This window comes from Echeneis naucrates, chromosome 1, assembly GCF_900963305.1.
Source record: "Echeneis naucrates chromosome 1, fEcheNa1.1, whole genome shotgun sequence".
NCBI classification, from domain to species: Eukaryota; Metazoa; Chordata; class Actinopteri; order Carangiformes; family Echeneidae; genus Echeneis; species Echeneis naucrates.
In genome coordinates, this window is record NC_042511.1 from 13,834,915 (window position 1) to 13,862,348 (window position 27,434).

The 27,434-nt window shown below is 40.0% G+C and overlaps 1 protein-coding gene across 2 annotated transcripts in view; it reads left to right on the forward strand.

The window, feature by feature from the left end:
- Nucleotides 1-26,272, forward strand: part of LOC115044607 (E3 ubiquitin-protein ligase SMURF2-like) — a 54,106-nt gene extending 27,834 nt beyond the window's left edge. The window contains exons 4-20 of one of the 2 annotated variants that reach the window (XM_029503767.1): nt 475-608; nt 4,228-4,293; nt 4,926-5,010; nt 5,392-5,475; nt 6,938-7,149; nt 8,993-9,077; nt 10,425-10,583; nt 11,608-11,664; nt 18,329-18,542; nt 20,342-20,445; nt 20,566-20,680; nt 20,938-21,116; nt 21,577-21,714; nt 21,830-21,950; nt 22,142-22,343; nt 22,741-22,816; nt 22,947-26,272. In XM_029503767.1, the coding sequence (XP_029359627.1) occupies nt 475-608; nt 4,228-4,293; nt 4,926-5,010; nt 5,392-5,475; nt 6,938-7,149; nt 8,993-9,077; nt 10,425-10,583; nt 11,608-11,664; nt 18,329-18,542; nt 20,342-20,445; nt 20,566-20,680; nt 20,938-21,116; nt 21,577-21,714; nt 21,830-21,950; nt 22,142-22,343; nt 22,741-22,816; nt 22,947-23,046 (2,131 nt within the window). In that variant the 3' untranslated portion in view covers nt 23,047-26,272. The remainder of the gene's footprint in view (nt 1-474; nt 609-4,227; nt 4,294-4,925; nt 5,011-5,391; nt 5,476-6,937; nt 7,150-8,992; nt 9,078-10,424; nt 10,584-11,607; nt 11,665-18,328; nt 18,543-20,341; nt 20,446-20,565; nt 20,681-20,937; nt 21,117-21,576; nt 21,715-21,829; nt 21,951-22,141; nt 22,344-22,740; nt 22,817-22,946) is intronic. The other variant, XM_029503842.1, reaches the window with a different exon arrangement.
- The last annotated feature ends 1,162 nt before the right edge of the window (nt 26,273-27,434 follow it).

The window sequence follows — 27,434 nt, forward strand, 5'->3', positions numbered from 1 at the left end:
TGCACACTGCCTCACCCAATGTCAGCTCCCTCCGACCCTGAAGGATTAACAGCATATGGCTTGAGTGTCTGCGAACATAATCACGATATGATGCAAATACACTGTGCATTGTTGTTAATCTGTCAGGGAGAAATAGATTACATGTTATACTGAGTTTTTTTAAATTAATTTATTTATTTATTTATTTTTTTATCAATTTTTACTTTGTGTGAGTGTGTTATTACATTTGACACTTTTCCATGAGAAGTTTGTATTTTGCTTTTGAGTTAATTAAATTTCCATGTCTCATTTCCTGTCAGTTAAAAAACTATTATTAAAGGTTAGAGCCCTCCTACAATGTTTGTGCACACATTGTGCACAAACATTGTGCACAATGTGCTTTTTTTTATAAAACAATATGCATGATGACAATATTGTAAACTACTACTTACCTTGGCATTAATCCTCTCATCTATCTTATCGCCTCCTCATCAGATACATTGGAAAGGCAGACTCCATCACCATTAGTGTATGGAACCACAAGAAGATTCACAAAAAGCAGGGAGCAGGTTTTTTGGGCTGTGTCCGCCTCTTGTCCAGCGCCATCAACAGACTCAAAGACACTGGCTGTAAGTACCTGTTTATACATGTGTATCACATTAAGTTTATCATGACCCCGATGTGTCCTGCTTGTCAGTGAAAGTTGATGGGGAGGTTCAATCCAGTGGTCTGGTGAACCTTCTCAACATCTCTTTTTACTTGATTGAACTATCTGATGTTGACTGTCATGCAAAGGTGGATTTCTTTCTTGGATACAAATGTAGACAATTAAGCTGTTTAGTTTTGATCTGGGATATGCATGTAAAGTACATCCTGCACTTAGTACATGTAGACGGATGATACAAATGTGTGGGCCTGACCTACTGTCTCCAACAATGGAGACAAATGGTGTGCCCCAGGACTTGTGTGTCTTTCCTTCGTCGCTGTTTTATCTGGCTGCAGTAGTGTGATAGCTTGATTGCCTATTCCTACATGTTTCACTCTTAGACTTATGCTGCTGCCTCCCCAGCTTGTAGCCTGCTGCTGCTCCAATGCCAGCCATTCATTGTGTTAAGATTTATGGCCGTAGTACACAGATGACTCATTTAGGCAACACATATCAGAAACATTGGCTGCTGCAGGCATTTGGCACCTGGGACTAAATCAATAGCCACCACCAGTCATTTTATAGCAATAGAACTTTTTATCAAGGAAACAAATAACTTTTGTTCTTGCAAGCATGGCTATAGTGCTGCTAGTACAGTTGTTGTCACTGTTTGACATAATTTCCAGTTGCTCTAAATTCTTGATACTTACACTTTGGCCCAATTCAGACCTGACATTAACATGCATCACAACACGTGCTTCAAACATTTCAGTTCATATCTGGCAGTGCACACAGGACCCAACAGGTCCATTGTCATTGTGTACATGAGAGGAAGAGGTTAAGACAGCAGGGTAAAGAGGGGCCGAGTCAATGACGGTGCTACACACAGTTCTTCAATTACATCTGGTTTTGGAAATGGCAAAATATTTTCGGTAGCTCAAGAAACTGCAACAGGACCAATTAGGCTGTCGCCTAATGCGTGCTGGTAATGGCTCCAGCACCCCCTGCGACCCAGAAACGGAAAAGCAGTAGAAGATGGATGGATGGATGGATATGAGTAATAGGATCTCAAATGGATCCTGATGTGTTTTAGATTTGTTCACAGCTGTTTCTATCGCTGTCTTTTTGTAATCCGATCACCCCACACAAATATTAATGTCACATTTGAACTAGGCAACCTACACTTAACTTTAGTCCAAACCGTAGACAAATTAACATTCATTCTCCTTCCTTTTCTTGAGTGCACCTTTCTGGCTTGTCTTGAAGACACAGTCGGAAATGTGTTAAAGCCACCACACCAAGTGCCTTTGCAGTCTTTTTTTTTTTTTAAGCATCCAGCCTCTTCTCTAATTTCATTAATCTTTTGCATGTCACCATTCCTCACAACCACTTAAAAAGTTGTCAGTTTGAATATAATTACCTTTTGTTGGATGCTTTTCTTAAGACCAAATTGCATAGTTGGATACTTCAACGAGTGTATACAGTTATAGGTCCAGATAAAACAACCTCCCACTGTCAAGCTTAATATATCAGACAGGACCCTTTTTGTATGCTCCTAAATTACATTCTTGGCTCAAAAATTTGCCCCCTAATTCACAAAGAACCACAACAGCATCAGTGTTACCACAAAAGGGACCTTGCTGGCCATTGAAACTTGCTGTCATATTTCACCCAACTAGATGGGTGCCACATGATTTGCCCTTAAAAATACCCGCAAATACCAAAAATGGTCACTATAGGTTCCAGCCACTTGCTGTACAACAAACATGGAAAAAAGTATACTTAATTATAGCCACAGGAGGTATACATAAGGACACAATCTGTTACAGGCAGGCGCGTGAACAGCTCTGTCTATGGTTGAGCCGAGCACACGATCGGCACAAGTCATAAACACTTAAAGGAATGAAGACTTTACTGGAATTGCTATGGTTCCTTGAAGGCATATTAATTGTAATTTCTCACATTGTCATCCAGTGCAAACACATACTCATAAAGCTGTTTCAACTCTACACACAAACACACACACTTTTTGCAAACCAAAACCAAAAGGGATTTTCATTGATTGTCTAGTTCACTAAAGATTTATAGAGCTCTGTAGTGAACCACACTTCCTGCAGCATAGCAGAAACGACTCTCCAAGTCCTCTGCCCCATTTCTGAACCCACAAACCCCTTACCACCATTTTTTTTTTTTTTTTTTTTTTTTTTTTTTTTTTTAATGACTTGACTTGCTTCACACATCCTATTCTGCTTGCCTTGAACCCTGTTGTTTACTTGTATGGAATAGTTAGTTATTAATGTAATGGTCAATTATAATTTCTTACTTCCTGATCTTGATACTTTTTATATTTTTTCAATTTCTCCATACACAAGACAGATGTGCAAGAGTGAAATGACCAATACTTAAACATACTTGGCTCATGTGAGTCCACATGCACATATTAACACATGTTTAAACACTTAGTTCATTGTAACACATTATTATGATATCTCAGAGGAATTGCATGGTACAGTCAGGGATTGTGGTAAATGGTCTGTAAATGTTGTGTCTCTCTGTTCCTCTCCTCTCTTTCTTCAAGAGAGAAATCTGGTTACTATTTCAACCATGAAAGGCTAAGACCATCACTGTTTAGTCTACACATTTATCCAGAGCAGATACACACACGCAAACACACACACACACACACACAAGGCTGGAAATAAGGCTGTAAATAAGCTGGAAATAGGTTTGTTGAGATCTGCTTAGCATACACATACAAATAGACATACAATTTCATGTGCATTCATAGTCATACAGGCAAGCCATACCAAAGACATGGCAAATCCAGTTTGACTTTGATTTATATATTAGCTCATGGGGAACTGGGGCATCGCTACATCTCTCTTTTTCCCACTCACTCTCACTCTGCCTTTTTCTGTCTCTTGTGCATATTTCCCTTCCTCTCACCGACTTCCTACACTCACACGCTGTTACGTCTGAATACTTTTTTGTTTTTCATGTTTAACTAAACCTACACCCTGCAGCATTCCTAACCAGCAGACACTCACACAGGCTCCATTGTTAATGGGCACCATGTGATGTCACTCCTGGTCTCTGTGCTGGTCACCTGGACTGGTCATACACATGCCTGCCTGTGGGATTTTGTGTATGTGTCTTTCTGTGTGTGAGAGCAAGAGAGACTGCAGTGTATCTGTGTCTGGATCTTGTTCAGCGTCTTCCTGGGTTGTGTTCCTGTGTTGTCTGTGTCTGGCAGTGCTATCCTGTGCTGAGCAGACAATGAGTACTTGCTTTTCCAGAAACAACAAGATTACTAACAAATTTCTGCCTCGATTTTATGACATTTGGTGTCTCCATATTTAAAACTCTTCAAACAAAAGCTGCTGAGTGGGCAGAGTGTTGTATAATATTTTCTACATTTTTAAGGCAAAATAGGGACAATGATGTTTTGATCTCAACACTCAGTTGCTTTGTGTAAATATTTAAACGTTAGTCAGCATTTTAGTACCTGAACATATTCATGGTTATAAATGAGGACAGATGTTGAATGTAAGCTAAGACATCTGGCTTTTGTTTTTGTTTGTTTTTTTTTCCCTCCCCTGTAGATCAGAGACTGGACTTGAATAAGCTGGGTCCCAATGACAATGACACTGTGAGAGGACAGATAGTAGGTAAGAGATGCAATGTCAGCTCTATTATGTTGTGTGTCAATAAAAAACAAGTCTGTATGTACAATAAAACCCCAGCTGCGATACTGTATCAATGTCCAGACCCCGGTCACTTCTCAACCAGAAGTACTGGTGGATACTGTATGTTGTCGAAACTACTCCTTGATATGTACACAAAACAGAATGTTATTGCAAATACTGCAATCAACCTGAATTTGCAATATTCACATGCCATCAATTTTTTCACCATGAAGGTAAATATCAACTGGACAACCCAGTGCATTACATTACTTACACATTATAAAACACTACTTGACCCAGACTGCAGTCTGTCTCAATACTGACTCAGTTCATTACCTAACCACTGAACCACAGGGACGGTTGTTTAGTTTTTCTGTCTGGTTTCATAATACAAGAGCAGAGGGATACATTTAATATCTGTTACTTATTAAAACTGCAATGTTCTATATTCAAATTTTTGCTTTCCTCTAAAATAATGCCAGGAGAAGAAAAAATCATGTATCATATAAAGAAGAAAAGTACTAGTATAATATAATAACCATTGGCCATTATGATGTCAGCTGTCTGAGTAGAAAAACTTTATTGATCAGTAATTGTCTTTGTAAACTGTGCAGTAAGTCTTCAGTCCAGGGATCGCATTGGGACAGGAGGCCCAGTGGTGGACTGCAGTCGTCTGTTCGACAATGATTTACCTGATGGGTCAGTATAATTATAGGTTTCTTTGAAAATAAGTTATTCCACTAGTCCATATAATTCTTCACTTTTGGTTAAGGTCTCCCATTTTCGGGAGATATTTTGATCGAAATCAGAGACCAATTTTGTTTCAAAAGTAATTTATAGTTTAGCCATATGCAATATACTGAGGGGCTAGTTTGAAGAGATAAATAGTCTGACTATTATTGTCATCTGCATCAGATTATGCATTTTTTGCTGGGAATATTAACTTTTTAATGCATTGATCATTAATTCTAATTCTTGAAGTGATAAAACGTAAGAAAGTCAATCTGTATGTCTTTTGGTAACTGTCCAACAGGTATGATGCATTTTCTTACCTGCATGTCTAAATATGTCTTGAAACAGCTGGGAGGAGAGAAGGACAGCTTCTGGCAGGATACAGTACCTGAACCACATCACACGTACCACGCAATGGGAGAGACCTACCAGGTATGTCTGCACACAATTCTGCTAAGGCTTCAGATGATGTGCAGTTGAATATTTTAAAAGGGAGCCATGTTAAAATCAGGACTTTTTAAAGGGCCAAATCATACTGTCCTTAATATCCTATAGCCTTAAAAACCTTATACAGACTTAAGTCTTCCTACTTTTGTAAACCACAACAAGCGTGACATTTCACAAAAAATACTTGGGGGGGGGGGTCTGTGTAAGTACATGTAAGTTCTTCCACTACCCTTTTCAAAACAAAAAAAACTTCCACTCAGCTCAGCTCACAACAATAACAATCTGTTAGTAATGAGTGAATAGCTGTCACTTTCCTCTGCCCCACATCCCACTACAATACACACACACACACCCCTAAATAAACTAGCCAGCCAGTCGGGCAGCAAGGTTTTACTTGGCCCCTGTTCCAGCAAGGACAAGCTCTGTCGCCTTCCTTCTTGGCCCATATCAGTTGAGCTGTTATGGTAGTTTGCAAAAAGAAAAAAGTGCCAGTTCCTCACCCACTTTTACTACACACCTCTCAGAGAAATAGCTGAGAACCATGCATCTATTGCTGCTTCTTTTTTGCTATATATTATTCTCCATTGGCTCTTGTAACAGCTCCTGACTGGAAGACAAATCTGGCCCAAGAGCTAGCTATAAGATGACACTTTGTAGGATTAGACTTGCTTAGAGTGACAGAACATGAAGAGAAGGCGATAAAGAAAAAAAATGTATGGGATGTGGTGGAAATTAACTCAGCATGGAAAGAGAGGAAGTGGAAGGAAGGAAAAGTGCATGGAGGGGGGATGCAGTTGAGCTCTGGGTTGACAGACAAGGGTCCAAGGTTTTAGATAGCTGAGGCGTCAGAGACTCTGGACAGCCAGACACTGGTCAGACATGCTATACACACACAGTTTCAGTCTGCTTATCAGATAACTGCTTTAGAAGCTCTGCTATTCAGCAGTGCACACACACTCTACTATAGCCTATGAGGACTTTGCTTATCTTATGCAACCCATAATCATCATATTACTTAAAACTTAACCATAACCATGAAATACATTTTTTTCCCCTGGAGGACTGATGACACAAGCTGGTTTTGAATAATTACACTTCACTTCTTGTGTATGTCTAGACATCACAAGAAGAAATTAAGCTACTTCACCTGACTTTCATACTAACATACATCTTTGCACCCTTCACACCCAGGTTCCTGCAAGTACAGGCAAATATGGTGCATAGGCACATAAATTTACCAAAAGAACACTGATGCTTCACTCATTTTATATGCTTCATCATCCATGTAATTCTCGGGACCAACTCCAACTACATATTTTTATTTTTTGGTTTATTCATTCTGTCCACAACCAGTCAGTTTGTATCTTTTTGCCGAAAACCTTCTAATTATGAATTGTATCTGATCGAGCCTGTATATGCACGAATATATCCACACACTTTTTCCCAGGCCAGCATCAGAATACTCCAGCCCATCAGGGCGTCCGCTGAGCTGCGTGGTGGATGAAAACACACCAGTGATGACACCCATTAATGGGGCTGTGGCCAGTGGCCCACCAGGCGAGCAGCGGATCCAGGAGAGGCGAGTTAGATCACAGCGGCATCGCAACTATATGAGTCGAACACACCTGCATACGCCGCCTGACCTGCCTGAGGGTTATGGTGAGAGACGCAGCTCTTGTACACCAACAACATAATTACTTGCACTTCCCTATAATTGATGACCTGTTAGCAATTCAGTCTGTAAAAGTAGAGAAGAGGCTATTTAGAGTCCGTTTAACATATTTGCATCAATCTTTCCATTGTGAGTTCTTCAACACTTTTTTGAAAAACCTTTGTAAATATGAAGATTAAATCCCACAACAGCTAAATTAATGAGTTTTTCTTTTTGACTATCTTGAAATGTCCTGGTCAGTTATCAGTAAGCTCTCATCATATGGCATTGTGTTTATATCACAATTACCAATGAGGTCAGATCCCAGACATACCCTTCCAAAATTCAATGGATCAAAGACATTTTGAGTTGCTCTTGAGCTTTGTTCTGTTTGTAGCCAGGAGGCAGAGATGTTTACATTTTTTTTCTTTTAATGATGCGAACAAAGTTTAAATGCACTTTATATCCTCATTTCTTGTTGTCTCTGACTGTTGCTCTGCTTGATCCTTGGGCTCATACACACTTTCTCTGTTAATCCCCTTCTACCTCCTGTATCCGTCCTTCCCACAGCACCACATCATGACTGTGTTCAGCTCTTGTTGTACGTTAATAGTCTGTCTCTCCTCTCCTGTTATTTGGAATGTTTTGGCTTTGCATTCTGATATTCCCACAGTGAAGAGGAGTGAAAACAGAGTATTCATAGTTTCATATTTAGTTCAGAAAAGGCAATTTGAGTCACTGGCTATTTTTTTTTATTGTACTATGATACTTAGGCTGGTCTTAGAGCATTCAAACACACTGGGAAAATAATGCAGAACAAAGTACATTTTCCAATATCGGAATGTTTTTTCCGAAAAGTGCACTTTTCAAAGTCAGCCACAGTGCACCCCACAATACCCACACAGTCTGTAAAATAAATTATTATTTTAAGTGTGGGGCTGCATGCCAGCGATTTGGAATGGCACTGTTGGACCTGTGCCCCCTTTGAAACGTCCTGCTGTGTCCACTGAGGCTAGCTGAGGTCGGGCAAAATGAGTCACTGATGCCCAGCAGCTAGTGCGCTTTCTTCCTCAGCTGAACCCTCTGAACCAGTGGTTGGGTGTGGTGAGAGAGCGTGAGAGAGAGCGGGGTGGTAAGAGGAAAAAAGAGGGAGAGGTGGGTAGGAAATGAGTTGTGCCAGTAGGAAGTTGGGGTGGGGAGTAGTGATGGATTAGCTGCTGAATATACACACATAAGCAACATACCCATGAGGTGCGTTCACATTCAGCTGGATAGAACCAAAACCCCAACAAGTTGGTGGCAGATTATGAATCAGAACCAATCTCCTCCGATTTCATCTCGATGTCCTCAGTTCCCTCATTTGTTTACAGTGTATCATATTAGTGGGTTTGGCAAGAATGACAGCATTTTCCTTTCCATTTAATTTTGGTTTTGAAGATTAATAGGAGTGGATAGACTTTCAGTCCACACACCAACCTTTTAGAGAAAACAAGGCAACTAGGATGCATCAAGGAACTCTGCAAGGAAAAACACTCATGGAAGTCTGATAAATTTCCTTCATATTTTATTCTCTTCACACTCTTGGGAATGGCCTACTGGAGACTGTAGAGGAACTAATTGATTACATTGGCAGACACCTTAACAAATTCTCAGGTCAACATTGTCCAAGCACTTTGTCTGTCACATCAATTATAAACAGATTTCCTCTTCTCCAAAATACACAAACTCACTATCCCTGATTGTACCCACCTGAGCAAGACCACAGAGCAGCAGATCCAAGCTTGTCTCAGTGCTTTTGGTTTTCTGATATATCAATTAAAATGAACTTTTTCCTTGTTTTTATTCTTCTAGAGCAAAGAACAACTCAGCAGGGCCAGGTCTACTTCCTCCACACACAAACTGGAGTCAGCACCTGGCATGACCCCCGGGTACCCAGGTAAATTATATATATATATATATATATATATATATATATATATATATATATATATATATATATATATATATATATATATATATATATATATATATTATTTTTTTATTTTTAATTTTTTTTTTTTTCCCCTGAAAGGAAGTCTGTTATAATAAATGCTACTAAAGCTATTATATATGAGCATGATTTAAGCAAATTGCCTTACACACATGAAAAATGTCCCACAGTGTGGATAGCCTCTATTGTTTTAATCCTAATATAAAATCTGACATATATTCCCAAAACTGACAGGGCCAAAGTGGAACTGACTGGTTTGGATCGGAACTAATTTTTCACTTAATTGCTCAGGGTTTTGTTCAAAAACAGTCTTATTCGTCAAATTTCAGGCGCAAGTCAGGGTCAGCCAAATTAATGACCTCTGAGTCCAGTGCGGAGCTGGAAGAATATTTTGGACATATGCAGGGCTGAAAACACCACCAGGCCAGTGGTTCTGCATTCAATCACACTGTTCACCAACTCTCAATATCCCACTAGTGAATTCTCTAGAGATGGCAGGCTGTGTGATTGCGTTACTTTTTTGGCCATGTCTCATTGTAGCTGCTCCTCAGTGATGAAGCACATGTGTATAATGTCAAATTTACAGCAGCAACTCTGGGTTTGGTCATTTTGGACAGAGCTACTAAAATGACCCAGTATGTTGTGATGAGCGCAGTGACGCATGTGCTTTGTCCCTCTGTGGTGTGTCCTCACTTCACACAAAGGCAAAGTATTCACACACATACAAAAAGGTGCTGTACCTCCTGAGGCTGCTGTGTTGTCCCAGATCAGGACGTAGGTTTTAGGACAGGAGAAGAATCAAGAAATAAGAACACACGCTGAAGTTTAATGAAAATGTTGCAGATGCTCTTGAATCTGTTAAAGGTCGTGGCCCTGTGTTTTTTATTGATGTGAAGCTGCTGCCAAAAAAAAAACAAAAAAAAAAAACCTTTTGCCTGAACTGTCAAGTAAATGTTAATGGAAACCTATATTTAATCACTTAAACCACTAATATCATGACTGTTTGATTACTGCTGTTGCCATTTGTTAAAAAACTAAGATTTATTGAAGGGTTTTGTGGTATTTTAGAAAAATAATTAAAAATCCAGCCTGTCTGATGACAGTGTAAAACAGATGTTTCATTTACAACCTAATAAAACCTTGATCTGAAGTATGTCTGATGGGAACCATTTACTAAAGAGGTGCTTCAGTTTTGTTAGCAACATGGACATTAATAGCTTAAGTTAAATTTGCATTAAATCATAACATCTTCAGTGTCATTGCTGTTAATAGCATCCACTTTTTTTTGTACAGGGACCTAAGCAATGTGAACTGTGAGGAGCTTGGCCCACTGCCACCGGGCTGGGAGATCAGGAACACAGCCACTGGCCGTGTCTACTTTGTCGACCACAACAATCGAACAACACAGTTCACAGACCCACGGCTGTCTGCTAATCTGCATCTAGTACTCAAGTGAGTGCATAAGTTAATAATTTATTTTAGCCCCCTTGGAAGGACATTCAAGGACGTTACCTTGGCTGTGGTTGACAAAATTGTGTTTTTTCTAACTATTTCTTCATAAACATAGTGTATACACAGCTCTTCCAAAGCAGAAGATAATTATGTTGCTACATGTTTACATCTGCTTTATTAATAGTTAATAGTTAACTAGTGGTGATGAAAACTCTGAAATCAACAACAGTAATTTCAGTCAAAGAACAAAAAAGAGACCATCAGAGAAGATAGTAAACATCCTGCTGCAAGCTCTTAAGAGTATGTTTGTATTGAACATCTGACTGTGAGATGTAAATGGAGAAGAAAACAGAACAAATCTTAGCGGTATTAATGTTTATGTATTTTCAGTGTTGATGAATCCTTTTATTAATCCTTTTATATATATATATATATATATATATATATATTCCAAGGACTCTCAGTAGCAAAGTAGAAGTAGTGGCACCATCACAGAATTCATCCTGGAAATGGACATAATGAGTCCTGTCTGGGGATGCTGGAATAACCCAAAATGAGGGGAAAACTGTTAGTGAACCTGTGATGCACACAATAGTCGAGATGCTTCCAGCAATTAATGAGTGCTGTAGGACAATCACTGATGATTGTTTTGGCTTTATCTATCTCATCTTGTATTTTTGTCCCTCTCTGTTTTCCTTTCCCCACTGTCTTTCTTGTTTATCTGCTAATTGTGTTTTCCATCGCTCCTCTCTGTCTGTCATTCCCCTTGACTGTTCATCTATCTTGTGTGTTTGTATTTTCCAATGTTCTGGTTTTTTTTATGTCATATGTGTTTCCTCTACCTTATTGTCTTGTTTCATCTTTACCTCTGTTCCTTTGCCCCCTTCTATATGACTCCTCTGTACATTTTATTTGCCCTGCCTCTTCTAACTGTTCCTGTCCTTAATGCTACAATACTCTTTTCTGCAATTCACCCTCTTTCGTCTTTGTCTTTTACTCCTCTCTCTCCTCCTGTTTTCTCCAGCAGCCCAAGTCCAAATGGATCCCGTGTGGCCATGGAGAGCCAAAACACTAACCTCAGGTAACCCAGACACACACAGAAGGATATTTGTGAAGAGAAATGCACAATATCATACTTGCATAGAAGCAACATACTGTCTGCATACATACACACTTACTCATAGTCTGTGACTTGTAACCAACCAAACACAGGCTGACAGAAATCTGTTTATTAATGCAGTTTCAGAAGCCAGTCACTCAAAACCTCTTTCTCTCTCACTCACTCACCAAGTCAAAAAAATGCTGACTGTGATTGTTTTCCACGTGGGAATGTTGAGTCAGTTTGTGGAAGCATATATGTGTGTATGTATATGTATATCCCTCCTCATACTGTACTCTGAGCTCTGAGGTTGTCTTTCAATTGTAACACTCACACACACACAAACACACAATCCCTAACACTTGGCTGCCTGTATCGCGGAGGTTGTTGGTCCATCTTTCAGTCTGTTTGTGGTCTCTGTCAGCAGTATGCTTTTACTAAAGCACAACCAGCAGAGAAGCCTGATGAAGCTGTCCCTACCACAGAAAATATTACCAAACGTGTTGGCACTGCAGGACCAGTTTTTGTAGCTTCTCTCAACACCTGAACTAAAAACATGGACAGACTTTCAGCTCTAAAGGCTGATACAGAAAATAATTTGCAAGAAACTTTTGATTGTCTTGTATGAATTGCTGATAAAGCAAAGCTCTCAGGTATTTAGGGTCTTGTTAGTTACCTGTACTTCCAACTCGGACAGTGTGGAAGGTAGAAGTCCCGAGAACAAGAGAAACATTAAAATGTAGAGATTTATTCTTAAATTTTTTTGTTTTTTTGTTTTACACTAATTCTTTGTCGAAACTTCTTACAATAACAGCTGCTGGCACGATGGAGATGTTTGGGAAATCAACATCTGGTCATTTGGTCAAATAGTATCCATATGTGTCAGAATAGCCCCTGGTTGTGATTTGAAGCCCAACTATGTTATCCAGTCAGCATTAACTCCTTGTCTGACTCCTTATTAGGAGAGATTTGAGAGAATCCAGACAAAGTTAAGCTGCACTAATTTTAAATGCTGTTCATAATTGTGCAGACTTCTAGTTGAAAACAAAATGAAGACTGTCTACATGAAGCCCATATTACAACAGTGAGCACTGTATTTGGCATACATCTGACTAAATCTAATCACAAAAGTCCTAATTTAAAGCTCTTCTATTTCATATTCTAATCAATATTCAAGTAAATCTCATATTTATTGTGGCTTTAAAACTGCTGACTAATTCGGCTGCATTTTATCGGTTGGGGCCAACGATTGTTTGTTTGTTTGTTTTTTCTTCTTACAATTCATAACCAACAACTTGCAGATTCACTTATGCATAAATGCTTCTGTTTGGATGAAGTCATCTTCACCACTGGTGATAAATCCATGTCAACAAAAGTAACTTAATTTCATTGTCGAGTGATAAATGTTGTAGTCTGCCTTTTTCATTTTGGCTGTGAAACACTACATTTTATTGGAGATTCCGAAAGGTCTCAACAGCCCAGACATAATATTAGATTTTTTACGGGTGGAGAAACTCAAATCTTAACAACCAGACGAACAGCAGACAGATGTACACAGAGCACATGGGAAGATGTGTAGAGAAGACAAGTCTTTTTACGAAATCTGTTCATGTACATACACAATGTGTGAAAAGCTGAACATTCGACAAGTCTGGCAGCGTTCACCTGCTGAGGCTCCTGGTCTGTAGAGAGAAACCAGTACAACCAGTCAAACTGCTAACCACTGCTTTAGTCTTCCAAGTCTTCTGTTTTCCTCCCAATGGTCATATTCATTGTTCATTTCTTTATCCTGTAATCTCTGCTCCTCCCTCCTCCTATCATCTGTGTCCTCACTCATTCTGTCTCCACTGCCCCCCCCCCCCTTTCCATCCACATCCTCCTCTGTGCTCCAAAACTGAGCCAGCAGAGAGACTAATAACTTTAACAGTGTCTGGACATCTCTGTTTTCTTAATGCCAGGATTTAAGATTTAAGATTTATTTCACCCAACATCTGCATAGATCCGCTGCTCATGTACACACACCCACCACACCCCCCTTAAAATGCAAGATGGAGATGACCTGGTTTCATAATGCCGTTGGTAGCATTGTCTAATGTCATAGGACGAGCTGAGTGGACGTTACCTCATGCTGATTTTTGGGGTTTGAGGAAAAAATCCAAATGAGACTTAAATTCTTTGTTTGTCTTTAGATAGATAGATAGATGGTGCGGTAGTTGATGTCACTCAGTTGAAAAGGGCTGTAAAAGAAAGCATGCATACTACTGAGGTGCAAAGGGACATTGCTTATTTGCCGTCCTGAGCCTTTGGTTCGCTGTTCCCTTCATATCCCAGGAGGATGTTTTCTTGATTGGTTGGATGCCACTTTCTCGCTTTTGCCCTCTTTTTTTTTTTTTTTTTTTTTTTTTTTCGTGACAGTCAGACACAAAATGAAATGACAATAATAAAGTTTAGCAGTTGACAAAAGAGTTGGTCAGTCAAATAAATTTAACAGCTGGAGAAGAGAAACTCGCTTTGATTAAATCAGGATAGAAAATGAACAAAAAACACATGTTGACTCAAAGTAAAAATCTACTGCAAGCTGAACTGTCAGCATTGGGCTGAGAGGAGAGTGATGGCAATGAATTAATGAAAGCGTGTTTCTATTAGAGAAAACCTTTGGGTGCTGAGTTGTTAGACAGGATGGTCGGCAGTGCTTTTGGGTCGCATACAACAGCAGCTCAATTTTTGAACTTCATCGGTTTAGTCAATCTTTCCTAGCTTTTCTTTAGCCATGTTTTTAAAGATGTGTATGAAACTGGAAAAACTTAATGCATTCTTAAGCCTAAAAATTGCCTTTAAATGTGTAAAGGGCACATTTAGCTCAAGACTTACCCCAGCAATTATGGCAAAACTTTCACACAAATGTTGAATATTTTATATGGCTTTGGACAAACGGGGATGTAATCTGAAGCGAGTGAAGCAGAAGCAAACAACCATGGAAGCAGTAATTCTAGTTTAGGCCCCCCCCACCCATCTGTAGAAACTGTTTTGTCTGCAGGATTAGATGGCGTGGAACAGATTTGATGTTACAACACTGTGATTCTGCAGTTTGCACCTCAGTCTACAGATCCACCAGGACACAGTTTGGTTTAAATGTGACTCAGACAGTCCCTTTGCTGTCAACCTCAGACTGATGAAGGCCTTGAATTGTCAGACTGTCAGACACAGCTACATTACTGTGGTCTGCCACCCTGCTCTTCACATACTTAGCTTCCTCCCTTGCAGCAGCACGTAGTATATATCTTAAAGGTTACATCAGTGTTTGCTGAAAGTATTTTTATTTTGCTCTGGGTTGAAGTCTAGAGGGCCGAAGCAGGTATTTTCTCAACAAGGTTATAAATTTTCATGATTTTCATTGGGGGATGTGTGGTATATTTAAGTAGTGAAAGACAAATATAGAAATAAATGATTCGTTTTGCAGGAAATATACTGTGTAAATCTACAATATGTGCAGTGCTTGATGTTTTTTGCTATATCTTTTAAACCTTACATGTGACTTGGTGATACAGCAAATGGCAGATATGTGAACAGTGCAACAGGATAGATGTGCAATCTATATTTGAAACCTTAAAAAGCAGTCTATGAAAAAGTGAACTGAAGTGTACATACTGGATGAAAGCTTAAATTTCTATAAAAAATGTTTATATATACTCATTCATCCAGGTTATAGTCCTATCCAGGCAACAAAGTGAATCGAAAGGAACTTTTTTAAGGCAAATCTAACTCCAGTTGCTTTCGATTCACTTTGTTGCCCGGATATTCTATAAAAAAAGTATTTTTTGCTTAACAAATTTTTTCTATTTATCGATATTTCAGGATATTGCACCCTTTGATACTCAAGGGTACTTCAGCAATTTTTCCCAATTGAAGTTGTGCATAGAAATCAAATGAAAGGGTAAAGCAGATTATTGTTAGAAATGCCATGAAAGATGTTTTCATTCTGAGAAGGTGTCTTCAGATGCAACATATTTCAGTGTCAGTAGTCTCATCACCAGTCTGTCTGCTGCTGGTTTCCTGTACTTCATGTACTTTTGGAGAAAGAAGTGTGCAGATGTGGGAGCCTGGCATTCGGAAAGAATGTGGTACAGTAAGAGGTCGCACTTTTTACTGGCAAAACACACAATTCTGGACACACGTATGCACACACTCACTTTCTGCATTTTCGGCATGAGTTGCACTTTTTGGCCAACCTCTCTCCCCACTCCTGGTTTTTAGGCAAGTGTTTAGTGCAGGGCACCAGCTGATACGCTAAGCAGATCGACTTATAAAGGACCCTTTGATTCTCTGGGCTGGGGGTGGGGGTTGGTGGAGGCATAGTGGGTGTGTTGTGGCGGCTGGTGTGGCTTTCACACCACTATACTTACTCAACACTCATTCAGCCCACCTGCGCCAGCTGCCATAGAAATGGAGCAAGTATACTTTGTCTTACACAAACATACATACAGACGTGCTCTCTTGTGCAAGCACTCGCTCATCAGACACACACCCAGTCTGTCCCTGTTTCTCCTACCTTTAAATAACAATAATAAAATCCTCTGGCTCTTACATTGAATTTGAAAGTTTATATTTCTTCTCAGACGTTGTATTTCACCCAAGCTGTCACAGCATTAAGAACCATTTCTCTCTTTCGGCTTGGGCAGATTTTCAACTTTGCTGTGCTTGTATTTTCTATATTTACCATCAAATATGCAGAGCTTGTCCCATTTGGAAACCAGAGACGACGAACTATGTTGAAACATATTTTTAATTACACCGTACCCTCTGAACAAAAAAAAAAAAAAAAAAAAAAAAGTGCGCTGAAATTACGCTTTATTATATGGTTCTTCAGTCTCCCTGCCAAAAGCAACTCATTCCATTTTGTTTTAAGGTCATCTTTTCTTCCCCTCCTTCTTCCTAAAGTGGTTTTCAGGACTGCTCTGCTGCAGTCTTACCCTTTCTTTGACATGCTAGGAACCCCAGCGCCTGCCAATAAAATAAATAGCAGCAGACTTGATTATACAGGGATAGACTGGCGAAACACTGCACCCGTTTAGTTTGGAAAGCCCAAATAGATGAGGCCTTTTTCACCCCACTGAACCAGAGAACCCAAGTGTACAATGAGTGCTGGAATAAGTGGGTGGCTATCCGCTGCTACCTTAGAAGTCGTCTTTTTTTTATGGGCCCATTTAGGCTGCTTGGTGTGCCGCCTTTGTTTGGCCACCCGGCACCCTCAACACTCCACTCACATCGGCGGACAGTAGCTTCTTTTCAAGAAATCTTCTGCTGGCTCAGCGTCTCCTCACGGGAAAATGAGTGCTGTTGTCCTGTTGAAGGGAGAGATGGATTATGTTTTTATAAGGCCCACCCAAGCGTCTCACCACCAACACTGCGGTGAAGGCTGGAGAAGGCCAGAATCATAACACTGACCATGGCACAACTCTGCCAAGGAGATTGTATCTCATCCTTTCCTAAGAATATACAGTGTCTGGCTGGCAAAAGGGCAAGAAAGGGATGAGAGTCAGGATTTAAGCTTCCATGTTAAGCTTCTCAGTCCCTTGTGTGACAGACATGCTGCGCTGCTCACACCCTTTTCCATACTTAAATTCCAAAACTGCTAAACAAGGCTGCTCTTTGGTCAGGCAAACATGAACTCAGAATAGTCGTTTCGACGTTTATCAGAAATTGTGGCTGGGAAAATGTCTTCGGTGCAGCGTTGACAGAAACAAGACTCAAAGTGTACAGAAATGTTGGTGTTTTCCCTCTGCACCTCAAAGTATGGGGGAGGGGGTCAGCGTCAGTGGTCGAATGATGGAAGTTCCCGTTGTGGTTGGTGCGTGAGCAGGGGTACCTACCGGGAATCTGTCAACTTCTGTTGGTGTTAGACGAGAGGTAAAGAGGAAAGATTTCTTAGAGTGCAAAGTTGTTGAAGACACAGACACTGATTTAGGGGGAATTTAGAAAAAAAAAAAAAAGTCATTTTGAGCAGTTACACGTTTAAAGAAATTATCCGGACATGAAAATACTGACTTCTATGTCCAGTTCAGCTTGCCAGAGATGCCAGCTTACTCTAACACTACTCACCTTTTGTATATTTATCTTCCTTTATCTTCGTCTGCGTGTGCCTCTCTCGCTCTCGCTCTCTCTCTCTTTTTTCCATACTCAGGTTTTAACTCTCCCTCTCTGCCTTTCCTGCTGATGATATTTACCAAAGGCCCAGTCTGGCCTTAGTAGGGCTTTTTGCTTTGAGAGGAGTGGTGAAGGTGAGTGCTTTGGAGGGAATTTCTTCCAAAACTCCCTACTTCAGTGCTTTGGAGATATTTGCGATGGAGGGTGTGGGGAATTACCTACAGGATATATTCCTCTTCCTTCTTGCTTCGTACAAATCTGTTGCCTCCACCGAAGGAGTGGACATGAAAAATATCCCTGCGACTATGAGACAGTAAACTGTTGTGAATAACAGATTAGAAATTTCCCTTGGAAAGGACAACTTAGGGCAGACTGTTAAAGCGAGTGACTTCTCTCTCTCTTTTTTTCCCTTTTGTCCACCTTTCATGTCTCTTCTTTCATCTCCCAATCGCTACTTAATCTCCCCCAATGCTATTCTATGGCTTCCACCTCATCTCTCCAGCCATCCGACTCAGTTGAAGGACCAGGGTGGTTCTGGGGGTCCTCACCAAGCTCTGTCACCAGCCCAGTTACCTGAAGAGGCAGAGTGCCTGACAGTGCCCAAATACAAGAGAGACCTGGTGCAGAAACTGAAGATCCTGCGGCAGGAACTGTCTCAGCAACAACCCCAGGCTGGCCACTGCCGCATCGAGGTCTGCCGTGAGGAAATATTTGAGGTAAAGTTTAAAAAAAAAAAAAAAAAAAAACTACATGAGGTGACACTTTTACACACTAATAAACACATAAACAGGAATATAATTCACTTTTTTACCAACCCATTGCTCTTGGAAACACATTATGCAGGATTACTTCCTCCATGTTCACAGTTTGAGTGCCGCCATGCACTGGGGCGTTAATTTCTCTGAAACGTTCCACGTCACAGTGCACATACTTGTGATACTCATTAACGGGACACTAAACTGAAGTTTCTAATGTGCTTTAAACCATAAAAGGAAACATCTGAAGGCCAGCTGGGCACAAATTACTGCAATAACACAGACTTTATCACGAATTTGCAAGTGTGCATTGGTCATGTGATGATAACAATTAATCGTGGAATTCACTGACATCACATGCTGTAATGTAGTCTAATCATCCATAAAAACAATAGCAAACCCAGTTCTTTGCATATTTCTGACCTTTTTCACCTCATTTACAAAATTTGCCAGAAAAGAGCCTGGGGAAGCACAGAACCAGTGCTGAGAACTGCTTTATCATTTCCAGGAAAAAGCAGAACAAAAAAACCCTTCACAACAGAAAAAAAACAATTTCTTTATTCCTTTTCTTCTCCTCCTCTGTCTCTTTTTGTTGCTCTCCCAATCATTTGTTCTACCAAAGCAAAGGCATTCTTTCTGGATGATTTCAGCAGCTCAAGAGTTGTTTTGGGGGGGGGGGGTAAGGAGCGGGTGAGAAAAGGAGCTAAGGCAGCAGTGGCAAGTATTCTGGGCCAGACATAACTTCATAACTACAAGTGGAGCAATGAAAAATATGACTTCATCCCCTTCGACGTGACAGCTGTGGAAGGGGAAAGTTAGGTGTGAAAACCAGCTCTGCAGATCCTCTTGAGGTTATCGGTCAGAAACCAGCAGAGCAGTTAACCACTGGCAGTGTGTAGACGAGTGTGCATGTTATACTGGGCTATACTTTGATGTCCTATTTGTGCCGGTTTTCTGTCCCAAGGTGCTCTCACTCACTCAATGTAGTCGAGTCAGTGCACTGGTGGTGTTTAATGTTTTGAACACTCTGTACAGTGTTACATCGACTGCTCCAATAACAGGATGGACTTAAACTTTGGATCTGCTGCTAGAAGGTTGAAATAAATGAGGTAAAACGTTTGTTTAACAGCATGTCACAGGCCTCTGTCCTGTTGTCTCAGTTGTAGCACTGCTGTTGCTGCAGCATGAGGTCGTTTATTGTGGCATAGCCTGGACTGCACTGACAGGAGAGACAGAAGTTTCTTATGTAATGTGAAAAGGAGACACGCACAGTATTTAACTATAACTATTTGGAGTGGTATGATGAAGGGAAGCAACAACAGAGTTCCCCAGATGCATTGGAAACATACTTTCATTTATGTTCCAAACAGATTATCTCAGTGGAAAAGGAGGGAGACTGGTCTCGTACACGGTTCCATTTTAAAACACGATTTTGCCTCTGCCCAATATTACGGTCCTCAGTTGTAAAGGAGAAATCTGCTTCTATGCATGATGACTATATATGTTTTTTTTTCTTGTTAACTTCCATAGTTGTATCATCAAACATGACATTCCCCTAGCTACCTCCAGCCAGTTGATTCCTGCAGTCCCGAGTGCCTGCTATCTCCGAGAGCGTGTGTTAGTCCTACAGCAGTTGTTGCACACAGCACGTACACATATTCACTCTAGTAAAGTCTTCGAAAGTACTATTTCTGACTCACAAGTGTTACCTTGTTTTATGATTTGTGACATTAAAATTTACCATATGCGTTGGCCCGTAGGAGTCATACCGACAGGTGATGAAAATGCGTCCAAAGGATCTCTGGAAAAGACTGATGATCAAGTTCAGGGGAGAGGAGGGGCTGGACTATGGTGGGGTGGCAAGGTAATTTGTCATGTTTTTTTTTTTTTTTTTTTCCCGTTTCTGGAGCTTCAGCTAGCATTTATTTCTGCTTGTCTTAGCATGCTTGAAATGCTGTTCACGCTAACTCTTTATATGTTTTAGGGAATGGTTATACCTGCTGTCCCATGAGATGCTGAATCCCTACTATGGCTTGTTCCAATACTCCAGAGATGACATCTACACGCTGCAGATCAATCCAGACTCTGCGGTCAACCCAGTAGGACATATTTGGTTTTATAGTCAGAACTTTTCACAGACTTGTGATGGAGGCTTACCTGTCTAGCCAGTGAGCTGATGTAGACATAATCCTTTTGGATCCTTCAGTTATCAGATTGGTTTACACCATCTTGGGCTGAAAAAGAAAAAAGGGCAGCGTACTCTCCTGTCTTGGATATACCTCTCAGGTTCTGACTTTTTATCAAAACTGGTGTAACTTTAGTGCCTTCATGATGGCAGCTGTGGTTTCATCTGCAGGAGCACCTGTCGTACTTCCACTTCGTGGGTCGTATCATGGGAATGGCAGTGTTCCACGGCCACTACATAGACGGAGGCTTCACGCTGCCCTTCTACAAACAGCTGCTGGGAAAACCGATCACGCTGGACGATATGGAGTCAGTCGACCCCGACCTCCACAACAGCCTCGTCTGGATTCTGTGAGACCTTTTTCCCTTAGCAGCCCATTACTTTCTAAATGTTCTACACTGGCAACCTAAAGTTAGGGAAAACACACTTCAGTGATATTATCAGTAAAGCGCAATTTTCTTGTTGAAACAAGTTGAGAAAAATCCAGGACATGACCACTCTGTCCTCACCTGACCAAACCAAACTAAATCTAACAGTTGTGGCGCCCTCTACTGCTCATTTAGTCAAACACAACATCCCAGCTGATCCAGGCCGTCTCCCTCAGTGGTCAGGTCCATTACTTAAGAATTTGGTCTAGATCTGCTCTATATGTAAAATGCTTTGAAGTAAATCCGTTGCTTTATAAATACATCAGATTTTATTTAAAAACACATTATTACATGTCTATGTCAGTTTTTTTGCACAAATGAGGAGATCAAATGAAACTGAGATTTGGTTCCAATAGTGACATTACTGTCCTGGTCTGCTCAGGGACAATGACATCACCGGCGTCCTGGACCACACTTTCTGTGTAGAGCACAATGCCTACGGAGAAATCATCCAGCACGAGCTGAAACCCAATGGCAAGAGCATTCCTGTCACAGAGGACACCAAGAAGGAGTATGTCAGGTATGGAAAGGGACGGACACATACATAATAGCTAGCATGCGGCAGGATAGTGTCATGATGATTAATCTGTATTTTACTGTTTCTCACCTTCCCTCTTCTCTCTTATCCTCTGAAGGTTGTATGTGAACTGGCGTTTCCTACATGGCATCGAAGCTCAGTTTCTAGCCCTGCAGAAAGGCTTCAATGAGGTCATCCCCGAACACCTTCTGAAGGCCTTTGATGAGAAGGAGCTGGAGGTAAAAACAGTTCACTGTAATCCGTCCACAGCTAATATTATATGCACTCACAACCAGAACACCCATTCACTCAGTTGTATTTCATTTCAGTAAAATATAATAGCAATAATAGAAAATGCAACAGTTCTGGGTAAAGTAATCCAATTGAAACCAAATAGACCTCTGATAACATTAAAATTTCTCACTTCCAGCTGATTGTGTGTGGCCTGGGAAAGATCGACATCTCAGACTGGAAGTCCAACACCCGTCTGAAGCACTGCACCCCTGACAGCAACATCGTCAAGTGGTTTTGGAAAGCCGTGGAGTCATTTGATGAGGAGAGGAGGGCCCGACTACTGCAGTTTGTTACCGGCTCATCCAGAGTCCCGCTGCAAGGCTTCAAGGCGTTGCAGGGTACAAACTTTCTGTGTTACCAAGTCTTTTAGTTGGAGCCCAATTTTGAGGCCTGATGGTTTTCTCAGTCTAAAAGCCTACACAGTAAACTGCATCAAGACTGTCAGCATCTGAAAGATTGAGCCAGTGGAGTAGAAGCTAAACTAGACTTGGCTGAACTGCTCTAAAGTTAGAGTAAATGGGTATCTTAAATCAAATCAAAATCAAATCAAATCAGATTTATTTGTATAGCTCCAAATCATAACAAAGTTACATCAGGGCACTTTACATATAGAGCAGGTCTAGACCAAACTCTTTATAAATGTATTTAAAGAGACCCAACAGATCCCCCGATGAGCAAGCACTTGGCAACAGATGTTGCTATTACTTTACAACCATCCTTTTATTTTGGCTGCAGGTGCTGCTGGGCCCAGACTCTTCACCATTCATCAGATCGACGCCAACACCAACAACCTGCCCAAAGCTCATACCTGGTGTGTGTCACCCGCACCTGCAGACACAAGTTCATTCACGCACACACACACACAATGTTATTTAATTGTGAAACGACAAACCGTAACCTTCAAAGCTTCCATTTGTGTGAACTCTTTCTCTTCTCTCCAGCTTCAATCGGATCGACATCCCTCCATACGAGAGCTACGACAAGTTGTACGACAAGCTGCTGACGGCGATTGAGGAGACCTGTGGCTTTGCCGTGGAATGAGAGAGGACGATGGAAAGTGTTTGTGCCTGAATGTGTGTGATTGTGTGCAGGACTCTTAGTGTGAAATGCCCACAGGCTCGCTGAGAGCCAGACACATGTGTCTTTGACCAGCCTGCAGTCTTCCTTCTCTCCCACTGCTGTCCAGATTCTCATCTATATCTGTTTGATCAGCTGCTAAAGAGTCAGCACATCTTTCGGGTTTTTTTCAGGGGGGGCGGTTTGTAGTCCATGTAAAGAACTGAGAGTAAAATAGGAGCTATTGTGTAGGAGCTGCAGTAGTTTCTTCAAACTTTTTTTTTTTATTAAGTGGGCAGTTCCCTTTCTTCTTCTTCTTCTTCTTCTTCTTCTTTTTTTTTGGTCAACACCCTTTGCTGTGAGAAAACTAGTGGTGAACAGACGTCCAATGCCTGGTCATCTCACTTTAAACCTGATCAAATAAGAAGGCGATTCATCACCACACAGTACAAAATACAGTTGCTACTTTCTTTTGCGTTTTTTATTATTGTTTTTTTAATCATTGTGATGCTACTGAATCTTGAACATTGCAGGTAGCCATGTCTTGCCCTTTGTAGCCACATTGACCTCAACCAGTATGCACCTTCCAGTCCTGATAGCTGCAGAGTCAGTGAGCTTCGTCTTGCAGCAGCAGCGCCACACGCTCACCCTACATCTGTAAGGCTTCGTCATTTTGAGGGTTTCACTTCAAAATGTCATGTGTCATCTTTTGCAAAAGCTGATTTCTAATGCGAATCAGATCTCGAGTATAATGTGTCCAATTTTTATACCAATATTCATTTTGTACCTGTAAGCGCTAATCATTTAGACAGTGAACATGTCATTTTGAAGTGGATATCATACAGGCTGACTTGGTTTTACAGGTCTGATGCTTTGTGGCTATGGCTAAAAGATGAGCAACAGACTATTGTGAAGACAAAAGAAAATCTAAATTTTTTTCCCCCCCTGAATCACTGCACGCTGTGGCCATGGCTCTTGCAAATGTATGTGTCTGTGTGTATCTGCATGTGAACACAAATGTAGGTCTGTATGAAAGGAAGGTAGACATTTCCCCTCTACTTCTGTTACCACAATATCCTGCGTATGTTTTCTGCAACGCTGATTGAGCCTGGTTCGTCCGCAGCTTCTCTCTTATTTGTCTCCAACAGCTACATTTATGCATGTTTTCTTTTTGTTTTTGTTTTTCCTTCAGTCCAACCCAGCACACTTTCTGTTAGATCATATGTGAAAAGGGCACAACTGTCCTCGGGACCAGGCTTAAATAAAAAAAAAAAATTTAAAAAAAAAAAAAAAAAAAGCCTTTCAAGGCAGATGTCTATTTTGAGTCACATCAGTTTAATAAGGCAGAAGTATTTCTCTTGTCACTTTAGAGCACTTTACAAACTGAGCAGTGATGACAGGAGTGCATTCTTCACATTAGATTAAAATATATCATAACTACATTAGAAATATACAGATTCAAAAGTATCTATACACCTGTAATTTGAGTATATATGTACAAATGCATAGCTATTTTGTATATTGTCGCTTGTTCTTTCTGTTCAATTTAAATGCAAGCATGTTGGTGTCTGTCACAGACCTCTTTACATTCTCAGGTGAAGTTCTTTGTTTTGTTTTTTCCTTTTATACTTTTTGTTTTACATTTATTAGGCTTGTATTTGAGGAAGGGTAAAACTGGTTTTAATTAAAACCGGCTTTATGTTTAAACCCAGGATAGATTGTGAAACTTGGCAGTTTAAAGTGAGATTTTGTTTCGATAGATCACATTTGCTTTCCCACACACGTGCACATTCATGGAGGAACAACAAAGGCTATATTTGCTGCTCTGGACACGTGTCATCACTGAAAGCCAAGCAGCACAGACGACCATGTCATTTAATATGCATAAGAGCAGTATGTTTGCAGCGCGAATGTCTAAAAGCGGTGAAGCCTGAACATTTTTGCCTGGCTTCACATCCTTTGGGCTGCAAATGTTGGTGGTTGACAGCTGATGAATTCCTCGGTGCTACACAGTGAAAATGTTTGACCAAAAATATGAAGTTGGTAGAAACCAGAGAGGCAACAGTGTGGGGCACCTACATTACCAGAGCCTCCATCAATCAAAAGTATAAAAAAAAAAAAAAAAAACCCACTGCATGAATAGATACTGGCAAGATCAAACCATTTATTTGCTTAATTGCTACTTGTACAAAACCTGTTGACTGAAAAAATCAGTTAAATGTTCTTTTTGTATTTGTCTGCAATCACAACCGTGAACAGAATATCAGCTGATACTCAAAAACGTTTTTATTTTGTGGCCTTGAGACAAACAGAAACAAAAACGAGTATATTGAAATAGTTGTCTTTGTATAGTTGATGAGAATTTATTCAATTTTACCTTTAAGAAGTCGACTCAGAGGATGAAAAGAAATGCATTACAAATTAAGGGTTTTTTGCACACATTATGCAGACTTGGGCTCCAAGTTATAATCAGACACTTCCCTCTATTTACCAAATATTTAATGAACAGATTTTTATGTTGGATGGATGTTGGATGTTCACATGTATGTTTGTCCAGTGCACACAAATGTCCTCTTCTGCTTTTTGTTATCTTGTGTAGACATTGCTTTCTCTGGCTGGTTCAGTCTTCAGTGCTAAAGTTGTGGGATGGAGTCGCTGCCAGGCGAGGGGAAATCAGCTGTCTCCCCAGGTCAGCAGCCAAATAACTCATTTCTGATTATTTAAAAAAAAAAAAAAAAAAAAAAAAAAAGTACATTGTTGACCAATGTTTTGCTCATTGGTAATCACATTATTGAGCTCTGATTGAAAGGCATTTTTCTCTTCTTGGTTGATTAATTTACGTAAATAAACTTAGGGAAGGCTCTGATAAGGAATCTTTATTGTAATTGTGGTTTCATTGGTGACAAACCACAACAAGCTCTCCCCACACTTTAAAGCACGCATTTACAGTTAAATGTACAAATCTGTGTGTGTGGTGTGTAAATGACTTTTGATGTAATTCAGTACAAAACAGAAAAAAAAACACTTTTTTTTTTTTTTTACTGCACCATGTTTTATTTCTTTTGATTCTCTACCTGTTTTGTATTTATTATAGCGGTCTACGTGTTCATAGTTTTTCACATCAGCCGCTCTGTGAGCTTGTAATTGACACCTGTACATAGGACAATAAAAAAAAACAAAAAAAAAACCAATGTAACAAACTTCTTGTACCCGAGCAGAAATCTGAGCAATAAAACGATGCTGTTTGGACCTCACAGCATTATGTTTTATAGAACCATGTGTATTACTGTTTTGTTTTTGGATTTTTTTTTTGTTTTGTTTTGTTTTGTTTTGCTGTTGTTTTTGTTTTGCTTTGTTTTGTTTTGGGGTTTTTCTGTGTGTGTGTGTGTGTGTGTGTTTGTGCAAAATTAAGATAATTTGGATCGTTGGTAAATGGTGCTGATGCTAAAGGAAGCATTCATTGGGTTTGTTATTTACTGTGTGTGCAGCTGGAGATGAGATGTGAGATGGCTGTTGGGAAAAATGGCACCGTGGCTGTATTATCCAGGTCTTATAATACATCCATGGTTACGTGTTCTTTCCCCCAGCACTTTCTTTATTTGGAACAACGAATGCATCCAGTGTAAGACTAAATCTCAGATTTTCTAAAATTGGCATGATAAGAAAATAGTTTTGGTGGGTCAGCGCTTCAGTGGAGAAGGTATATTAGTAAATTTAGAATTTTCAGCAACAGTCTTTTACCCCATGTTGTTTTTCAATGAAGTCAATTGGTGTCCACTGTATGCTGCAGAAAGGATTAAAACAAACAAGTCAGTACCTCACACAATTTCTAAAATAATAGCCAATAACTGAAGGTGGCAACAAGTGTTACTTAATAAAGTTTATTGTTGTTGTTATGGAAAATTTCACTTAGAAAAGAGTGCATTAAGACATAAACATTCCCTCCTACTTTGATCATCGAGACGGGAAAATATATATCCACCTTCTCTACAAGTAAATAGAAAGGCAATTAAGACATACACTGCTTGCTTACACTATAATAAGTGCGTTGTAATAATATACAAATATAGACATTTATAGACTCAAAATTGTCCCTTAGCATTTGTTTTCACTTTTTTTTTTTTTTTTTTTTTTTTATGGGATTCAGATTTTTTTTCTTTCCTTCCTTTTGCTAAGATTGTAAATGTCTTATTGTGTTAAATTGTTTACATTGTTCATACTTGTTCACATGCGTACTGTTCTACACATTTAATTATAATAAATCAATAAAAACAAGAGAACAGTGTTCTTCTCATAGCCGTATCTACCTATAAATGTCTTTGGTTTTTCAGCCTTTGAGGAGAAATATAATGTTTGCAGAGGGATCCCTGTAT